This window comes from Salvelinus alpinus, chromosome 7 (genome assembly GCF_045679555.1).
Source record: "Salvelinus alpinus chromosome 7, SLU_Salpinus.1, whole genome shotgun sequence".
In the NCBI taxonomy this organism is placed as follows: domain Eukaryota; kingdom Metazoa; phylum Chordata; class Actinopteri; order Salmoniformes; family Salmonidae; genus Salvelinus; species Salvelinus alpinus.
Window position 1 is genome coordinate 85,022,851 of NC_092092.1, and position 21,411 is coordinate 85,044,261.

General features: G+C 43.0%; 1 protein-coding gene across 1 annotated transcript in view; it reads right to left on the reverse strand.

The window, feature by feature from the left end:
• Window positions 1–21,411, reverse strand: part of LOC139581794 (netrin receptor UNC5A-like) — a 643,974-nt gene that overhangs the window by 107,755 nt on the left and 514,808 nt on the right. The window contains exon 10 of the mRNA XM_071411970.1: window positions 6,541–6,628. Coding sequence (XP_071268071.1) covers window positions 6,541–6,628 — 88 coding nt within the window. The remainder of the gene's footprint in view (window positions 1–6,540; window positions 6,629–21,411) is intronic.

Consider the following 21,411-nt stretch of genomic DNA (forward strand, 5'->3'; position numbering starts at 1 on the left):
AGTCTTACTCTATGGTGATAAACTACAGTCTTACTCTATGGTGGTAAACTACAGTCTTACTCTATGGTAATAAACTACTGAGAATAGACTACAGTCTTACTCTACGGTAATAAACTACAGTCTTACTCTATGGTGATAGACTACAGTCTTACTCTACGGTAATAAACTACAGTCTTACTCTATGGTAATACACTACTGAGAATAAACTACAGTCTTACTCTATGGTGATAAACTACAGTCTTACTCTATGGTGATACACTACTGAGAATAAACTACAGTCTTACTCCATGGTAATGCACTACAGTCATACTCTATGGTGATAAACTACAGTCTTACACTATGGTAATAAACTACAGTATTACTCTATGGTGATAAACTACAGTCTTACTCTATGGTGATAAACTACAGTCTTACTCTATGGTGATAAACTACAGTCTTACTCTATGGTGGTAAACTACAGTCTTACTCTATGGTAATAAACTACTGAGAATAGACTACAGTCTTACTCTACGGTAATAAACTACAGTCTTACTCTATGGTGATAGACTACAGTCTTACTCTACGGTAATAAACTACAGTCTTACTCTATGGTGATAAACTACAGTCTTACTCTATGGTGATAAACTACAGTCTTACTCTATGGTGATAAACTACAGTCTTACGCTATGGTGATAAACTACAGTCTACTCTATGGTGATAAACTACAGTTACTCTATGGTGATACACTACTGAAAATAAACTACAGTCTTACTCTATGGTAATACACTACAGTCTTAGTCTATGGTGATACATGACAGTCATACTCTATGGTAATAATCTACTGAGAATAAACCACAGTCTTACTCTACAGTATTAAACTACAGTCTTACTCTATGGTGATAAACTACAGTCTTACTCTATGGTGGAAAACTACAGTCTTACTATATGGTGATAAACTACAGTCTTACTCTATGGTAATAAACTACTGAGAATAGACTACAGTCTTACTCTATGGTGATAAACTACAGTCTTACTCTATGGTGAGAAACTACAGTCTTACTCTATGGTGATAAACTACAGTCTTACTCTATGGTGATAAACTACAGTCTTACTCTATGGTGATAAACTACAGTCTTACTCTATGGTGATAAATTACAGTCTTACTCTATGGTGGTAAACTACAGTCTTACGCTATGGTGATAAACTAGTCTTACTCTATGGTGATAAACTACAGTCTTACTCTATGGTGATACACTACTGAAAATAAACTACAGTTTTACTCTATGGTAATACACTACAGTCTTAGTCTATGGTGATACATGACAGTCATACTCTATGGTGATAATCTACTGAGAATAAACCACAGTCTTACTCTACAGTATTAAACTACAGTCTTACTCTATGGTGATAAACTACAGTCTTACTCTATGGTGGTAAACTACAGTCTTACTCTATGGTGATAAACTACAGTCTTACTCTATGGTAATAAACTACTGAGAATATACTACAGTCTTACTCTACGGTTATAAATTACAGTCTTACTCTACGGTAATACACTACAGTCTTACTCTATGGTGATAAACTACAGTCTTACTCTATGGTGATAAACAACAGTCTTATGCTATGGTGATAAACTACAGTCTTATGCTATGGTGATAAACTACAGTCTTACTCTATGGTGATAAACTACAGTCTTACTCTATGGTGGTAAACTACAGTCTTACTCTATGGTAATAAACTACTGAGAATAGACTACAGTCTTACTCTACGATAATAAACTACAGTCTTACTCTATGGTGATAAACTACAGTCTTACTCTATGGTGATAAACTACAGTCTTACTCTATGGTGATAAACTACAGTCTTACTCTACGGTAATAAACTACAGTCTTACTCTATGGTGATAAACTACAGTCTTACTCTATGGTGATAAACTACAGTCTTACGCTATGGTGATAATCTACAGTCTTACGCTATGGTGATAAACTACAGTCTTATGCTATGGTGATAAACTACAGTCTTACTCTATGGTGATAAACTACAGTCTTACTCTATGGTGATAAACTACAGTCTTACTCTATGGTGATAAACTACAGTCTTACTCTATGGTGATAAACTACAGTCTTACTCTATGGTGGTAAACTACAGTCTTACGCTATGGTGATAAACTAGTCTTACTCTATGGTGATAAACTACAGTCTTACTCTATGGTGATACACTACTGAAAATAAACTACAGTCTTACTCTATGGTAATACACTACAGTCTTAGTCTATGGTGATACATGACAGTCATACTCTATGGTAATAATCTACTGAGAATAAACCACAGTCTTACTCTACAGTATTAAACTACAGTCTTACTCTATGGTGATAAACTACAGTCTTACTCTATGGTAATAAACTACTGAGAATATACTACAGTCTTACTCTACGGTTATAAACTACAGTCTTACTCTACGGTAATACACTACAGTCTTACTCTATGGTGATAAACTACAGTCTTTCTCTATGGTGATAAACTACAGTCTTATGCTATGGTGATAAACTACAGTCTTATGTTATGGTGATAAACTACAGTCTTACTCTATGGTGATAAACTACAGTCTTACTCTATGGTGGTAAACTACAGTCTTACTCTATGGTAATAAACTACTGAGAATAGACTACAGTCTTACTCTACGATAATAAACTACAGTCTTACTCTATGGTGATAAACTACAGTCTTACTCTATGGTGATAAACTACAGTCTTACTCTATGGTGATAAACTACAGTCTTACGCTATGGTGATAAACTACAGTCTTACGCTATGGTGATAAACTACAGTCTTATGCTATGGTGATAAACTACAGTCTTACGCTATGGTGATAAACTACAGTCTTATGCTATGGTGATAAACTACAGTCTTATGCTATGGTGATAAACTACAGTCTTATGCTATGGTGATAAACTACAGTCTTACTCTATGGTGATAAACTACTCTATGGTGGTAAACTACAGTCTTACTCTATGGTGATAAACTACAGTCTTACTCTATGGTGATAAACTACAGTCTTACTCTATGGTGATAAACTACAGTCTTACTCTATGGTGATAAACTACAGTCTTACTCTATGGTAATACACTACAGTCTTACTCTATGGTAATACACTACAGTCTTACTCTATGGTAATAAACTACTGAATCCTAATTTACTACTGAATAGCTATGTTCTCCTGTGTGTGTGTGTGTGTGTGTATGTGTGTGTTTTTTTTGTTATTCTGAACCCAGGAGCAATAATTTACCCCGTTGAGTAAACAGCTGCTTCCCAACAATTAATTTCACTTAAAGAGAGCAGTACTTGTATAAAGCGCCCTGTTATTAATTTACCGGCTGACAGCCGTGGTATATCAGACATTATAACCTGGGTGCATAAGAACAGCCCTTAGTCATGGTATATTGGCCATATACCACACCCCCTCAGCCTTATTGGTTAATACTAGTCGTAATGTCATTTAGCTGCTCCTTATGGAATAACAAACACAGACAGGCAGAAGAGTGACTGATGGACGTCTATCCATGTCCTGAGGATGTCAGGAGATGACGTCACAACCGGTCCCTAGGGGAAACGGTGAGCGCTATTACCATCCAATAGGCTTGGGTTTTGCCTGGGCGTTGTGGACGGGTTAGCAGATGGGTGTAATCCCATAATACCTCTGAATCAGAAGGTTGCGTATGTGATCACAGTGGTGGACACCATAATTTTTTTTTAAATACACTACCGTTCAAAAGTTTTTGTCCATTAAAATAGCATAAAATGTATCAAAAATACCGTGTAGACATTGTTAATGTTGTAAATGACTATTGTAGCTGGAAACGGCTGATTTTTAATGGAATATCTGTCACGCTCTATCACAAGGATGACGCTGGAGAGACGAAGCAGGTACGGGGAGTAACATTTAATAAATAACGGACATGGAACGAGACATAAACAGCTTAGCAAACAGAAAAAACAATCAATGCAGAAGCGGGGAACAGAGCTGGGGAACTGACACATATAGGGGAGAAAATGAACAGGTGATAAGAGAGTCCAGGTGAGTCCAATAACGCTGATGCGCGTGACGAGGAAAGGCAGGTGTACGTGATGGATGGCAGGAGTGAGTGATGCAAGGCATTCTGGCGCCCTCAAGCGCCAGGGGAGGGGAAGAGCGGGAGCAGACGTGACAATATCTACATAGGCGTACAGAGGCCCATTATCAGCAACCATCACTCCTGTGTTCCAGTGGCACGTTGTCTTAGCTAATTCAAGTTTATCATTTTAAAATGCTAATTGATCATTAGAAAACCCTTTTGGAATTATGTTAGCACAGCTGAAAACTGTTGTACTCATTAAAGAAGCAATAAAACTGGCCTTCTTTAGACTAGTTGAGTAACTGGAGCATCAGCATTTGTGGGTTCGATTACAGACTCAAAATGGCCAGAAACAAAGACCTGTCTTTTGAAACTCGACAGTCTATTCTTGTTCTGAGAAGTGAAGGCTAATCCATGTGAGAAATTGCCAAAAAACTGAAGATCTCGTACAACGCTGTGTACCACTCCCTTCACAGAACAGCGCAAACTGTCTCTAACCAGAATAGAAAGAGGAGTGGACAACTGAGCAAGACGACAAGTACATTAGAGTGTCTAGTTTGAGAAACTGTCAGCTTCCTTAAATAGTACCCGCAAAATATGGCTTTTTCTATGCAACTCTGCCTAGAAGGCCAGCATCCCGGAGTCGCCTCTTCACTGTTGACGTTGAGACTGGTGTTTTGCGGGTACTATTTAATGAAGCTGCCAGTTGAGGACAAGCTAGACACTCTAATGCACTTGTCCTCTTGCTCAGTTGTGCACCGGGGCCTCCCACTCCTCTTTCTATTCTGGTCTAATTACATTGGTAACCAGTTTATAATAGCAATAAGGCACCTCTGGGGTTTGTGGTACAGTATATGGCACTCCGCGATGTGTCATGCATAAGAACAGCCCTTAAATGTGGAGACACACACACAGCAGGGGACCAGCCAGTTAGTCACACAGCAGGGGAACAGCCAGTTAGTCAAACAGCAGGGGACCATCCAGTTAGTCACACAGCAGGGGAATAGTCAGTTAGTCACACAGCAGGTGAAAAACCAGTTAGTCACACAGCATGGGACCAGCCAGTTAGTCACACAGCAGGGGAACAGCCATTTAGTCACACAGCAGGGGACCAGCCAGTTAGTCACACAGCAGGGGACCAGCCATTTAGTCACACAGCAGGGAAACAGTCAGTTAGTCACACAGCAGGGGACCAGCCAGTTAGTCACACAGCAGGGGACCAGCCAGTTAGTCACACAGCAGGGGAACAGTCAGTTAGTCACACAGCAGGGGACCAGTCAGTTAGTCACACAGCAGGTGAACAGGCAGTTAGTCACACAGCAGGTGAACAGGCAGTTAGTCACACAGCAGGGGAACAGCCAGTTAGTCACACAGCAGAGGAACAGGCAGTTAGTCACACAGCATTGGACCAGCCAATTAGTCACACAGCAGGGGACCAGCCAGTTAGTCACACAGCATTGGACCAGCCAGTTAGTCACACAGCAGGGGACCAGCCAGTTAGTCACACAGCAGGGGACCAGCCAGTTAGTCACACAGCATTGGACCAGCCAGTTAGTCACACAGCAGGGGAACAGCTAGTTAGTCACACAGCATTGGACCAGCCAATTAGTCACACAGCAGGGGACCAGCCAGTTAGTCACACAGCATTGGACCAGCCAGTTAGTCACACAGCAGGGGACCAGCCAGTTAGTCACACAGCAGGGGAACAGCTAGTTAGTCACACAGCATTGGACCAGCCAATTAGTCACACAGCAGGGGACCAGCCAGTTAGTCACACAGCATTGGACCAGCCAGTTAGTCACACAGCAGGGGAACAGCCAGTTAGTCACACAGCAGGGGAACAGCCAGTTAGTCACACAGCAGGGGAACAGCCAGTTAGTCACACAGCAGGGGAACAGTCAGTTAGTCACACAGCAGGGGACCAGTCAGTTAGTCACACAGCAGGGGAACAACCAGTTAGTCACACAGAGGGAACAGCCAGTTAGTCACACAGCAGGTGAACAGCCAGTTAGTCACACAGCAGGTGACCCGCCAGCAGGGGAACAGCCAGTTAGTCACACAGCGGGGAACAGTCAGTTAGTCACACAGCAGGTGAACAGCCAGTTAGTCACACAGCAGGGGAACAGCCAGTTAGTCACACAGCAGGGGACCAGCCAGTTAGTCACACAGCAGGGGACCAGCCAGTTAGTCACACAGCATTGGACCAGCCAGTTAGTCACACAGCAGGGGAACAGCCAGTTAGTCACACAGCAGGGGAACAGCCAGTTAGTCACACAGCAGGGGACCAGCCAGTTAGTCACACAGCAGGGGACCAGCCAGTTAGTCACACAGCAGGGGACCAGCCAGTTAGTCACACAGCAGGGGACCAGCCAGTTAGTCACACAGCAGGGGACCAGCCAGTTAGTCACACAGCAGGGGACCAGCCAGTTAGTCAGAGATAAAAAGCCCCACCTTAAATCTTCCTTCCTCTGAGCGGTGAGATATATCTCATAGATCTTTCCCCTGGGGATGGCCTCTGGGGGGATCAGCAGGCTGATGCCTAAACAACAACAACAGCAGAGAAGAAGAAGAATTAATCCTAACACAAAATACACCACCACAGAAGAAGACCGCACCTCAGTGGCATACAATATGTGGCAGCATACAGTACATGTATAGAGAGAGAGAAAGAGAGAGAGAGAGAGAGAGAGAGAGAGAGAGAGAGAGAGAGAGAGAGAGAGAGAGAGAGAGAGAGAGAGAGAGAGAGAGAGAGAGAGAGAGAGAGAGATTTGACTATGTACAGACTCAGTGAGCATAGCCTTGCTATTGAGAAAGGCCGCCGTAGGCAGACATGGCTCTCAAGAGAAGACAGGCTATGTGCTTACTGCCTACAAAATGAGGTGGAAACTGAGCTGCACTTCCTAACCTCCTGCCCAATGTATGACCATATTAGAGACACATATTTCCCTCAGATTACACAGACCCACAAAGAATTCGAAAACAAATCCAATTTTGATAAACTCCCATATCTACTGGGTGAAATACCACAGTGTGCCATCACAGCAGCAAGATGTGTGATCTGTTACCACAAGAAAAAGGCAACCAGTGAAGAACAAACACCATTGTAAATACAACCCATATTTATGCTTATTTATTTTAACTTGTGTGCTTTAACCATTTGTACATTGTTACAACACTGTATATATATAATATGACATTTGTAATGTCTTTATCGTTTTGAAACTTCTGTATGTGTAATGTTTACTGTTAATTTGTATCGTTTGTTTCACTTTTGTGTATTGTCTACCTCACTTGCTTTGGCAATGTTAACACATGTTTCCCATGCAAATAAAGCCCCTTGAATTGAATTGAATTGAATTGAGAGAGAGAGAGAGAGAGACAAACAGAGACAGAACGTGAGAGAGATTAGTTATTATTAGTTAGTTATTGTTTCATTTTTCATGTTTAACCTTTTATATTTATTACATTTCTACTATTGACTGTTACCATTTTATTGCTGTTTTTTTCAATTTTTTTAATTTGTATTATTATTCATTATTTTATTATATTTATTGTAAACATTGTTGCTTTGGCAATATTGACGCAATGTTTTTCATGCCAAAAAAGCAGTATGAATTTGAGAGAGAGCGAGAGAGACAAGGAGAGAGCGAGAGAGAGCGAGAGAGAGCGAGAGAGAGCGAGAGAGAGCGAGAGAGAGCGAGAGAGCGAGAGAGCGAGCGAGAGAGCGAGAGAGAGAGAGAGAGTAGTACTACAGGAAACATGGTGCAGAGGTGATGTTTCCACTGGCTGTCCACTAGGTTATAGGGAGATAATCATACCATCCACTAAATTAAAAGGAATCAAACAGGGCAGAGACTCAGGGGGAATGTTAATATGGTATAAATCTGAACTAATTAATTCAATCGAATTGATCAAAACAGGAGAATTCTTTATCTGGTTAAAAATCAACAAAGAGGCTATCTTGACAGATAAAAACGTCTTCCTCTGTGCCACATACATTCCCCCCTCAGTCACCCTACTTCAATGAAGAGAGCTTCTCCATTCTAGAGGGGAAGATTCGTCACTTTCAGGCCCAAGGCAACGTACTGGTCTGTGGAGACCTGAATGCTAGAACAGCAGAAGAACAAGACACTATTAACAGTCATGGGGATAAACACCTACCAGGAAGCAATAACCTTTCCCTCCCCACATACCCCCACAGAAACAACTATGACAAAGTGAAAAACAAAAACGGAGTACAGCTCCTGAGGCTCTGTCGAACACTGGGTCTGTACATAGTCAATGGCAGGCTGAGAGGAGACTCTTTTGGTAGGTACACCTACAGCTCATCCCTTGGCAGCAGCACTGTAGACTACTTCCTCACCGACCTAAACCCAGAGTCTCTCAGAGCCTTCACAGTCAGCCCACTAACACCTCTCTCAGACCACAGTAAAATCACAGTGTATCTGAGAAGAGCAGAACCCAACCATGAAGCATCACGGCCCAATAAATTACATGGTACTAAACAAGCCTATAGATGGAGTGCAAACAGTACAGACATCTACCAAAAAGCAATTAGTAGCCAAAAAATACAATCTCTCCTGGACAACTTTTTAGCCTTAACATTCTCCTTCAGCAATGAAGGTGTAAATCTGGCCGTTAGGAACATAAACTTTATATTTGACAAATTAGCCTCCTTGGCTAATCTAAAGAAGCATAAGAGCAAACCAAAAATAACAGATAATGAAAAATGGTTTGATAATGATTGCAAAAATCTAAGAAAGTCATTGAGAAATATATCTAATCAAAAACACAGAGAACCAGACAACAAAAATATACGCCTTCAATATGGGGATTCACTGAAGCAATACAAACGCACCCTAAGAACAAAAAAGGAACAGCACATTAGAAATCAGCTGGCTGGAATTGAGGAATCCATAGAATCAAACCACTTCTGGGAGAATTGGAATAAATTAAACAAACCTCATCAGGAGGAATTGGCTCTCCAAAATGGGGATATGTGGAGAAATCACTTTGCAAACCTCTACAGCAATATAACAAAGAGCCCAGAACAAAAAGATATACAAGAAAAATTACAAATCCTTGAATTAGCAGTCAAAGACTATCAGAATCCTGTAGATACCCCAATTACAGAAGAAGAATTATTGGAAAAACTATGCAATCTCCAACCCAAAAGGGCCTGTGGTGCTGATGGTATTTTAAATGAAATGATCAAATATACAGACCACAAATTCAAATTGGCTATACTCAAACTCTTCAACATTATCCTCACTGCAGGTATTTTCCCTGATATTTGGAACCAGGGATTGATCACACCAATCTATAAAAATGGAGACAAATTTGACCCAAATAATTACAGAGGAATTTGCGTTAACAGCAACTTGGGGAAAATTCTCTGCAGTATTATAAATAGCAGACTACATCATTTCCTTGACGAACACAACGTCCTGAGCAGAAGCCAGATTGGATTTTAAAAAAATGATCGTACAACAGACCACATTTACACCCTCCACACTCTAATTGATAAACAAGTTAACCAAAACAAAGGCAAAATCTACTCGTGTTTTGTAGATTTCAAGAAAGCATTTGATTCAATTTGGCACGAAGGTCTTTTTTATAAACTAATAGAAAGTGGTATTGGAGGGAAAACATATGATTTTATTAAATCAATGTACACTAAAAACAAATGTGCGGTTAAAATTGGCAACAAGCAAACAGACTTCTTCTCTCAGGGGCGGGGAGTGAAACAGGGCTGCCCAATAAGTCCAACATTATTTAACATCTACAATAATGAATTGGCAAAAACATTAGAAGAATCGGCAGCACCTGGTATCACCCTACACAACACTGAAATCAAGTGTCTGCTGTACGCAGATGACCTGGTGCTGCTGTCTCCCACTAAAGAGGGGTTACAGCAGCACCTAGATCGTCTTCACAGGTTCTGTCAGACCTGGGCTCTGACCGTTAACCTAAAAAAAACAAATATAATGATATTCCAAAAAAGGTCGGGAAATAAGGATGACAAATATAAATTCTATTTGGACACAGTTCTATTAGAACACACCAAAAACTACACATATCTAGGACTAAATATCAGCAACACAGGTAGCTTTCACATGGCTGTGAATGAGCTGAGAGACAAAGCAAGAAGAGCATTCTATGCCATTAAAAGGAACATCAAAATTGAAATTCCAATTAGAATCTGGCTCAAAATTTTTCAATCAGTTATAGAACCAATTGCTCTATATGGCAGTGAAGTATGGGGTCCACTCTCTAAAAATGAATTCACTAAATGGGACAAACATCCAACTGAAGTATTGCATGCAGAGTTTTGCAAGACTGTATTGCAAGTACAAAGAAAAACTCCAAATAACGCATGTAGGGCAGAATTGGGCCAATACCCCCTCCTCATTCGAATAGAAAAAAGAGCCATCAAATTTTACAACCATCTAAAAACAAGTGACCCTAAAACATTCCATCACACAGCTCTACAATGTCAAGAGATGAAACCAGAGAAGAGTCCCCTCAGCCAGCTGGTTCTGAGGCTCAGTTCACCAACCCAAACCAACCCCATAGAGCCTCGGGACAGCCCTCAGAAAATCTGGCCCAACCAAATCATCACAAAACAAAAAGAAGAATATATAACCTATTGGAAAGACACCACAAAAAATCAAAGTAAACTTCAATGCTATTTGGCTCTAAACAGACAGTACATGGTGGCAGACTATCTGACCACTGTGACTGATAGAAAACTGAGGAAAACATTGACTAGGTACAGACTCAGTGAGCACCGTCTGGCTATAGAGACCGGTCGTCACAGACAAACCTGGCTGCCCAGAGAGGACAGGCTGTGCTCACTCTGCTCCAGGGGAGAGGTAGAGACAGATTTCCTACTACACTGTGACAAATACTCAGACCTAAGAGCATATTTCTTTCCCAAAATTATAACTCAATACAAAGAATTTGAAACTATAAAAGATGAAGAAAAAATCAAATATTTATTGGGTGAAAAGTCAAAATGTGCAGTTTTGGCAGCCAAATATGTGTCCTCCTGCCACAACCTGAGGGACAGCCAGTGAAAAATGCAAAGTAATGTTGATAATATTTCCCATTTAGCTTAGTTTTGTTTTGTCTTTCGTACCAGGTCATGTGTCTTCTCAAGTCATGTTGACACTGGTCTACTACTGTTGCTTTAATGTATTGTTGTTCTGATTAATATTGTTGTTGTAGTTGTTGTTAATGGTGATCCCATGTCCACTACTACTATTATTATTGCTGTTGGTCCCACCATTTATTTATATATAAATATATATATATTTTGTATATATATACATATATATTTTATTTTTATTTTTCGATATGTATACTTTGACAATGTAAGTAATAATGAACTTGCCATGTCAATAAAGTCAATTGAATTGAATTGAGAGAGAGAGAGAGAGAGAGAGAGAGAGAGAGAGAGAGAGAGAGAGAGAGAGAGAGAGAGAGAGAGAGAGAGAGAGAGAGAGAGAGAGAGAGAGAGAGAGAGAGAGAGAGAGAGAGAGAGAGAGCACAGCCTCAGTGAGCACAGCCTTGCCATTGAGAACGGTAGACACAGGAAAACCTGGCTCCCTGTAGAGGAAAGGCTGTGCAACCACTGCACCACAGCAGAACCTGAGACGGAGCTGCATTTCCTGACAAAATGTCAACAATATAAAACAATTAGAGAGTGTCATTTCCCCAAATTTGAAACCCTTATTCAAGGTTTCAAAGCCCTCTCTGATGAGAGTAGGCTACCTGTCCTGTTGGGGGAGGACGCAGAGAGCTGTGGGTTGGCAGCGCACTACATTGCTGCCTGCCATAAGTTGAGAGAGGTCATGAGCTCCTGAATTGTTCAGCATGTTTTTACAAAAATATTTAGGGTTGTATAAACCAGGACATATACAGGATACTACCCTCCACAGCATAACCTTCACTCCAAATCAATACGCCAACCTACAACATGATTATGGACAGCATTAAGTGGAAGGCTTTTTACTACCAGGGATTTTTACTGCCTAGGATTCTACTACTAAGGACTATCCAGCAAACTGTCTGACAAACCAGCAACCAGCAAAAGAAGCATAAACAGAAACCCCTAAATATCATCCAACCTGAGCTGAACTGAATAACCTAACCTTACTGAACTGAGTAAGAAATGTTCAGTCTGAAGCTACTTTCCAAACCTAGAATGAAAAGAACATTACAATAATCTCCAGATATTTAACTTCATAAAGACAGAAAAGAAGTGTCTAACTTTTTTAATTGGCACTGAGGTATGAAGTGAGAGATGTGAAGCCCCTACGCCTAATAATGGCAGCAGAGTTCCTCCCCAACGCAAATGCAGAGGCCTCTTTGCCCCCCCCCCCCTCCTGCTCCATGGCTTCCCCACCACAGTACCCCTTGGATATTAAAAATGACAAGGCACGGAAATAGTACAAAGAGAAGCTCCTCCTCATCGACAATCCAGAGACACTTTTTTGTTGTTGACTGCTAACAAGATGGGAACATCAGCAACCTAATCTTCCACACAGACCATCCCCGGGCATGGCACACAGCTATAAGAGAGAGGGTATTGGTGGAGGGTGTAAAAATCAGAAGAGTGTAAAAGGAGGACCCTGAGACTCTGTCAAACTGTACAACAATAGAACAGTGGTGTTTCAGGGCAGCTTCATACATTTCCAACATGACTTCCACAGAATCTTATCGAGAAGCACGGCAGGAGAAGGTTTCTCTATGTGACAACTCCACCCCAACCTCAAAACGAGTCTGATCACACCTCTTCAAACTGTCCTGCAGACGAGGATAGTCCCCCCCCTACCCCCACCCCCCACCAGCACAGAACACACCCAGGGCCCACAACAACACTGCTCCTCCATTATTGAGAGAGATACATTCACCGAGCTGGAGAGCGACATGGTGGATCTCAGAGAGCTAGTCCACACAACACAGACAGCACAGACACATAAAACAGACCAGCACAACACCACCCTACAGTACCCAGAGGACTAAAAGTGGAGAAAAACAGCAGTCAGAGAGCTGGCTGCACTACGGTCTGAGGAGAGAGAACTGAGGAACACACAGCCCAGCTAACAGAGGAACACACAGCCCTGCTAACAGAGCAACACACAGCCCAGCTAACAGAGGAACACACAGCCCAGCTAACAGAGGACCACACAGCCCTGCTAACAGAGCAACACACAGCCCAGCTAACAGAGGACCACACAGCCCAGCTAACAGAGGAACACACAGCCCAGCTAACAGAGGAACACACAGCCCAGCTAACAGAGGAACACACAGCCCAGCAAACAGAGGAACACACAGCCCAGCTAACAGAGGTACACACAGCCCAGCAAACAGAGGAACACACAGCCCAGCTAACAGAGGAACACACAGCCCAGCTAACAGAGGAACACACAGCCCAGCTAACAGAGGAACAAACAGCCCAGCTAACAGGGGAACACACAGCCCAGCTAACAGAGGAACACACAGCCCAGCTAACAGAGGAACACACAGCCCAGCTAACAGAGGAACACACAGCCCAGCTAACAGAGGAACACACAGCCCAGCTAACAGAGGAACACACAGCCCAGCTAACAGAGGAGCACACAGCCCAGCTAACAGAGGAACACACAGCCCAGCAAACAGAGGAACACACAGCCCAGCTAACAGAGGAACACACAGCCCAGCTAACAGAGGAACACACAGCCCAGCTAACAGAGGAACAAACAGCCCAGCTAACAGGGGAACACACAGCCCAGCTAACAGGGGAACACACAGCCCAGCTAACAGAGGAACACACAGCCCAGCGAACAGAGGAATACACAGCCCAGCTAACAGAGGAACACACAGCCCAGCTAACAGAGGAACACACAGCCCAGCTAACAGAGGAACACAGCCCAGCTAACAGCACTGCAGGAAGAGGTGAGAAAGCTGAGGTGTGACAATCAACCACTCATGAGAGAGCTAGCCACCCCCCCAGGGAAGCAGAACAGCCCACTTCAGACGTCTGTCCTGCTGTGGTCGAGAAGGCAGGATCCACCAACCCAGCAGACCCTTCCCCCCCGTCAGCCCACCGGACAGCTCTCCTGACAACACACTGAGGACAGTGGGTGTGGAAGTCAATGCTCCTCAAACGGGAAATACATTGATGATAGGAAACTTTTTTCAAAACACCAAGTGGCTAAACTCTAGTGTCTGAACACCCGGCTCTGGAGCTGCTGTCTGAGGACCAACTAGAGTCACCCAGACACATAATAATACACACAGGCACAAACGACCTGAGAACAAAGCACTCAAGGGAGTGATTGAAAAAGCTTCTTCCACTTTTCTCAATGCACAATTGGTTATCTCCACCCTGCTACCACGAAAATACTTTCCCCCTGCCACCATACAGCAGGTGAATGTTAGCATTTACTCATCAATCTACACACAATACCCCATAATGACATCACAATACCCCATAATGGCATCACAATAGCCCATAATGACATCACAATACCCCATAATGACATCACAATATCCCATAATGGCATCACAATAGCCCATAATGACATCACAATACCCCATAATGACAAAGCAAAAACAGGTTTTTAGAAATGTTTGCAAACTTATAATAAAACAACATTAGCGCTACAGCTATTTTCAGAACTCTCCAGATGTGTTCGATCGGATTCAAGTCCGGGCTCTGGCTGGGCCACTGAAGGACATTCAGAAACTTGTCCCAAAGCCACTCCTGCGTTGTCTTGGCTGTGTGCTTAGGGTTGTTGTCCTGTTGGAAGGTGAACCTTTGCCCCAGTCTGAGGTCGTGAGTGCTCTGGAGCAGGTTTTCATCAAGGATCTCTCTGTACTTTGCCCCGTTCATCTTTCCCTCGATCCTGACTAGTCTCCCAGTCCCTGCGCTTAAAAAACATCCCCACAACATGATGCTGCCACCACCATGCTTCACCGTACGGACGGTGCCAGGTTCCCTCCAGACGTGACGCTTGGCATTCAGGCCAAAGAGTTCAATCTTGGTTTCATCAGACCAGAGAGTCTTGTTTCTAATGGTCTGAGAGTCCTTTCAGTGTCTTTTGGCAAACTCCAAGTGGGCTGTCATGTGCCTTTTACTGAGGAGTGACTTCCTTCTGGCCACTCTACCATAAATGCCTGATTGGTGGAGTGCTGCAGTGATGGTTGTCCTTCTGGAAGGTTCTCCCATCTCCACAGAGGAACTCTGATGCTCTGTCAGAGTGACCATCGGTTTCTTGGTCACCTCCCTGACCAAGGTCCTTCTCCCCTGATTGCTCAGTTTGGCCAGCTCTAGGAAGAGTCTTGGTTGTTCCAAACTGCTTCCATTTAAGAATGATGGAGGCCACTGTGTTCTTGGGGACCTTCAATGCTGCAGAAATGTTTTGGTACCCTTCCCCATGTCTGTGCCTCGGCACAATCCTGTCTCTGAGCTCTACCGACAATTCCTTTGACCTCATGGCTTGGTTATTGCTCTGACATGCACTGTCAAATATGGGACCTTATATAGACAGGTGTGCCTTTCCAAATCATGTCCAATCAATTGAATGTACCACAGGTGAACTCCAATCAAGTTGTAGAAACATCTCAAGGATGATCAATGGAAACAGGATTCAATTTCCAGTCTCATAACAAAGGGTCTGAATACTTTTTAATTTTTAATAACCGAGCAAAATATTATGAAAACCTGTTTTTTGCATTGTCATTATGGGGTATTGAGTGTAGATTGATGAGTAAAAATTTTTTTTTTAATCAATTTTAGATTAAGCCTGTAATGTAACAACATGTAGAAAAAGCCAAGTGGTCTGAATACTTTCCATTGGTTGAACTAGAACAGTCTGCAGCACCCGGCCTCACCCTCCTAGAATCTGAAGTCAAATGTCTACTGTTTGCTGATTGATCCGGTGCTTCTGTCCCCAACCAAGGAGGGCCTACAGCAGCACCTAGACCTGAGGCCCTGACAGTAAACCTCAGTAAGACAAACATAATGGTGTTTCAAGAAAGGTCCAGTTGCCAGGACCACAAATACAAATTCTATCTAGACACTATTGCCCTAGAGCACACACAAAAATATTCGTACCGCGGCCAAAACATCAGCACCACAGATAACTTACAAAAAGCTGTGAACGATCTGAGGAACAAGACAAGAAGGGCATTATACACCATCAAAAGGAACATAAAATTTGACATCCCAATTAGGATCTGGCTAAAAATACTTGAATCGATTATAGAACCCATTGCCCTTTATGAAATTAGGCCGACACCCGCTAATGAGTGAGCATAGCCTTGCTATTGAGAAAGGCCATCGTAGGCAGACCTGGCTCTCAAGAGAAGACAGGCTAGGTGCACAATGCCCACAAAATGAGGTGGAAATTGAGCTGCACTTCCTAACCTCCTGCCAAATGTATGTACATATTAGAAACACATATTTCACTCAGATAACACAGATCCACAAAGAATTAGAAAACAAATCACATTTTGATAAACTCCCATATCTACTGGGTGAAATACCACAGTGTTGCATCACAGCGGCAAGATGTGTGACCTGTTGCCACAAGAAAAGGTCAACCAGTGAAGAACAAACACCATTGTAAATACAACCCATATTTATGTTTATTTATTTTCCCTTTGGTACTTTAACTATTTGCGCATCGTTACAACGCTGTTGAAAGCCATAATATGACATGTAAAATGTCTCTATTTATTTGGAACTTTTGTTAGAGTAATGTTTAGTATTCATTTTTTTTTGTTAATTTCACATTTGTTTATTATCTATTTCACTTGCGTTGGCAATGTCAACATTTGTTTCCCATGCCAATAAAGCCATTTGAATTGAATTGAGTGAGAGAGAAAAAGGAGAGAGACAGACAGAAAGAGAGAGAGAGATAGAGAGAGAGTGTATGTGAGAGAGACAACATGTGTGTGAGAGAGAAAGAGAGAGAGTTAGAGAGTACGAGAAAAGAAAGGGAGAAGGACAGATCAATATCTCTCTCCAGATACTAGTCTCTGTCATCACCTATAGCATCTGATCTGGCCAGATCAGATAACACTAACCAACATGTTGTCATTTGATATCAACTACTGAACTGATCTGGCCAACAGAAACACTGACCAACATGTTGTCATTTATATAACTACTGAATGATCTGGCCAACAGAAACACTGACCAACATGTTGTCATTTATATAACTACTGAATGATCTGGCCAACAGAAACACTGACCAACATGTTGTCATTTATATAACTACTGAATGATCTGGCCAACAGAAACACTGACCAACATGTTGTCATTTATATAACTACTGAATGATCTGGTCAACAGAAACACTGACCAACATGTTGTCATTTATATAACTACTGAATGATCTGGCCAACAGAAACACTGACCAACATGTTGTCACTTATATAACTACTGAATGATCTGGCCAACAGAAACACTGACCAACATGTTGTCACTTATATAACTACTGAATGATCTGGCCAACAGAAACACTGACCAACATGTTGTCACTTATATAACTACTGAATGATCTGGCCAACAGAAACACTGACCAACATGTTGTCATTTATATAACTACTGAATGATCTGGCCAACAGAAACACTGACCAACATGTTGTCATTTATATAACTACTGAATGATCTGGTCAACAGAAACACTGACCAACATGTTGTCATTTATATAACTACTGAATGATCTGGCCAACAGAAACACTGACCAACATGTTGTCACTTATATAACTACTGAATGATCTGCGTCAACAGAAACACTGACCAACATGTTGTCATTTATATAACTACTGAATGATCTGGCCAACAGAAACACTGACCAACATGTTGTCATTTATATAACTACTGAATGATCTGGCCAACAGAAACACTGACCAACATGTTGTCATTTATATAACTACTGAATGATCTGGCCAACAGAAACACTGACCAACACGTTGTCACTTATATAACTAACTACTGAATGATCTGGCCAACAGAAACACTGACCAACATGTTGTCACTTATATAACTAACTACTGTATGGGGAGAGGAGGAGAGACAAGAAGAGAAAACAGAGAGGATCCCAGACTGGCTGATGTTCTATATTACCAGACCATTAAGTCTTGTCCATAACTTTGTGTGCGTCAGTCATCCACGACTAGCCGCGGTGATGTCATTAATGATGAAGGTTCTAATTGAGGTCATTTGGTCTGAAGTCATTTCCTGGAAGTCTTACGTCTCTCTATGTTCCGTCCTGCTACAGCTCTCCCTCCGTTTGACCGTAATTACTGGCCGTGTTCAGATATAGCTCATCTGAACACATACCTCAGTTGTTTTAAAATAGAACAGTACTTTCCAAATGAATCCATATGAATGTGACTGAAGTAGTGATGTTGTACTTGACATTTAAAAGTTTCTGTAGACGTTTTTCCATCTCGGCAGTTTGAATAAGAAGTCTAGTCAGTGTTGATGACGCATGGTTTCTACGTAACTATCACCAGGACCTGAAGTGGTTTGTCCCTCTCCATACAGTCTGAACCTGAAGGTAACCTGAAGTGGTTTGTCCCTCTCCATACAGTCTGAACCTGAAGGTAACCTGAAGTGGTTTGTCCCTCTTCATACAGTCTGAACCTGAAGTGGTTTCTCCCTCTCCATACAGTCTGAAACACTACTGTAGACACTCATACAGAATTTTTCCCAAATGCACCCTATTCCTTATGTAGTGCACCTCATTTAAACAGGGCCCATAGGAAATAGGGTGCATTAACCAGGGCCCATAGGGAATAGGGTGCATTGATCAGGGCCTACATGGAATAGGGTGCATTAACCAGGGCCTATAGGGAATAGGGTGCATTAACCAGGGCCCATAGGGAATAGGGTGCATTAACCAGGGTCCATAGGGAATAGGGTGCATTAACCTGCGCCCATAGGGAATATGGTGCATTAACCAGCGCCTATAGGGAATAGGGTGCATTAACCAGGGCCCATAGGGAATAGGGTGCATTAACCAGAGCCCATAGGGAATAGGGTGCATTAACAAGCACCCATAGGGAATAGGGTGCATTAACCAGTGCCCATAGGGAATAGGGTGCATTTGGGATTCAGTCACAGTTTTCAACATGTCCCTATGTTGCTGGTGTCCCTCTCCTCTCCCTGGCCTTTCTGGAAACCTTCATACAGGCAGACAGGCAGACAGGCAGACAGGCAGACAGACAGACAGACAGACAGACAGACAGACAGACAGACAGACAGACAGACAGACAGACAGGCAGACAGACAGACAGGCAGACAGGCAGACAGACAGACAGACAGGCAGACAGACAGGCAGGCAGACAGGCAGACAGGCAGACAGACAGACAGACAGACAGACAGACAGACAGACAGACAGACAGACAGACAGACAGACAGACAGACAGGCAGACAGACAGGCAGACAGACAGGCAGGCAGAGATCCTATCAGTCTGTGGCAACATGATGAAGACTCTGGCCTGTTAGAGAAACAAATTAGTCTGAATCAACCCAGTGGTCCTGGAGTGGGTAGGGACTGCAGTGGACTGGACTGACTACATGGCTAACTAGAAAGGTAATGGTAATGATCTGAACTGAGAGTCGGGAAGCAAGTTCAGGAAGTGTTTTAATCAAATAAAACAGAACATAATACAAAACAAGAAACGCACAAACAGGAAACAGAAACAATGACGCCCGGGGAAGGAACCAAAGGGAGGGACATATATAGAGAAGGAACCAAAGGGAGTGACATATATAGAGAAGGAACCAAAGGGAGTGACATATATAGGGAAGGAACCAAAGGGAGTGACATATATAGGGAAGGAACCAAAGGGAGTGACATATATAGAGAAGGAACCAAAGGGAGTGACATATATAGGGAAGGAACCAAAGGGAGTGACATATATAGGGAAGGATTCAAAGGGAGTGACATATACAGGGAAGGAACCAAAGGGGAGTGACATATACAGGGAAGGAACCAAAGTGAGTGACATATATAGGGAAGGAACCAAAGGCAGTGACATATATAGGGAAGGAACCAAAGGGGAGTGACATATATAGGGAAGGAACCAAAGGGAGTGACATATATAGAGAGACTAGTCAAGGACCATATCACCTCCACCCTACCGGACACCCTAGACCCACTCCAATTTGCTTACCGACCCAACAGGTCCACAGACGACGCAATCGCATCTGGACAAGAGGAATACCTATGTGAGAATGCTGTTCATCGACTACAGCTCAGCATTTAACACCATAGTACCCTCCAAACTCGTCATCAAGCTCGAGACCCTGGGTCTCGACCCCGCCCTGTGCAACTGGGTCCTGGACTTCCTGACGGGCCGCCCCCAGGTGGTGAGGGTAGGTAACAACATCTCCACCCCGCTGATCCTCAACACTGGGGCCCCACAAGGGTGCGTTCTGAGCCCTCTCCTGTACTCCCTGTTCACCCACGACTGCGTGGCCATGCACGCCTCCAACTCAATCATCAAGTTTGCGGACGACACTTCAGTGGTAGGCTTGATTACCAACAACGACGAGACGGCCTACAGGGAGGAGGTGAGGGCCCTCGGAGTGTGGTGTCAGGAGAGTGACATCATACTCAACGTGAGGGAACCAAAGGGAGATGATCATGGACTATCAGGGAAGGACACCAAAGGGAGTGACACCCCTATCCATAGGGACAGGACAGCAGTGGAGAGGGTAGTGACATATATAGGGAACTCTGCGAACCAAAGGGACGTGACATATACTAGGGAAGGACCACCCACACAGGCAGAGTGGCGATATATAGGCGCAGAGCGACACTTCAACCTCAGGGAGGCTGACATATATAGGGCTAGGAACCAAAGGGAGTGACATACTACTAGGGAAGGAACCAAAGGGAGTGACATCCTATAGGGAAGGATCACCACCTAGTACGGCGACTGCTCCGCCCATATACCGGGAAGGCACACCAAAGGGTAGTGACATATATAGGGAAGGAACCAAAGGGAGTGAACATACATAGGCCGACAGGACACCTAAAGGGAGTCGACATATCATAGGGAAGGAACCAAAGGGAGTGACATATATAGGGAAGGAACCAAAGGGAGTGACATATATAGGGTAGGAACCAAAGGGAGTGACATATATAGGGTTGGAACCAAAGGGAGTGACATATATAGGGAAGGAACCAAAGGGAGTGACATATATAGGGTAGGAACCAAAGGGAGTGACATATATAGGGAAGGAACCAAAGGGAGTGACATATATAGGGTAGGAACCAAAGGGAGTGACATATATAGGGAAGGAACCAA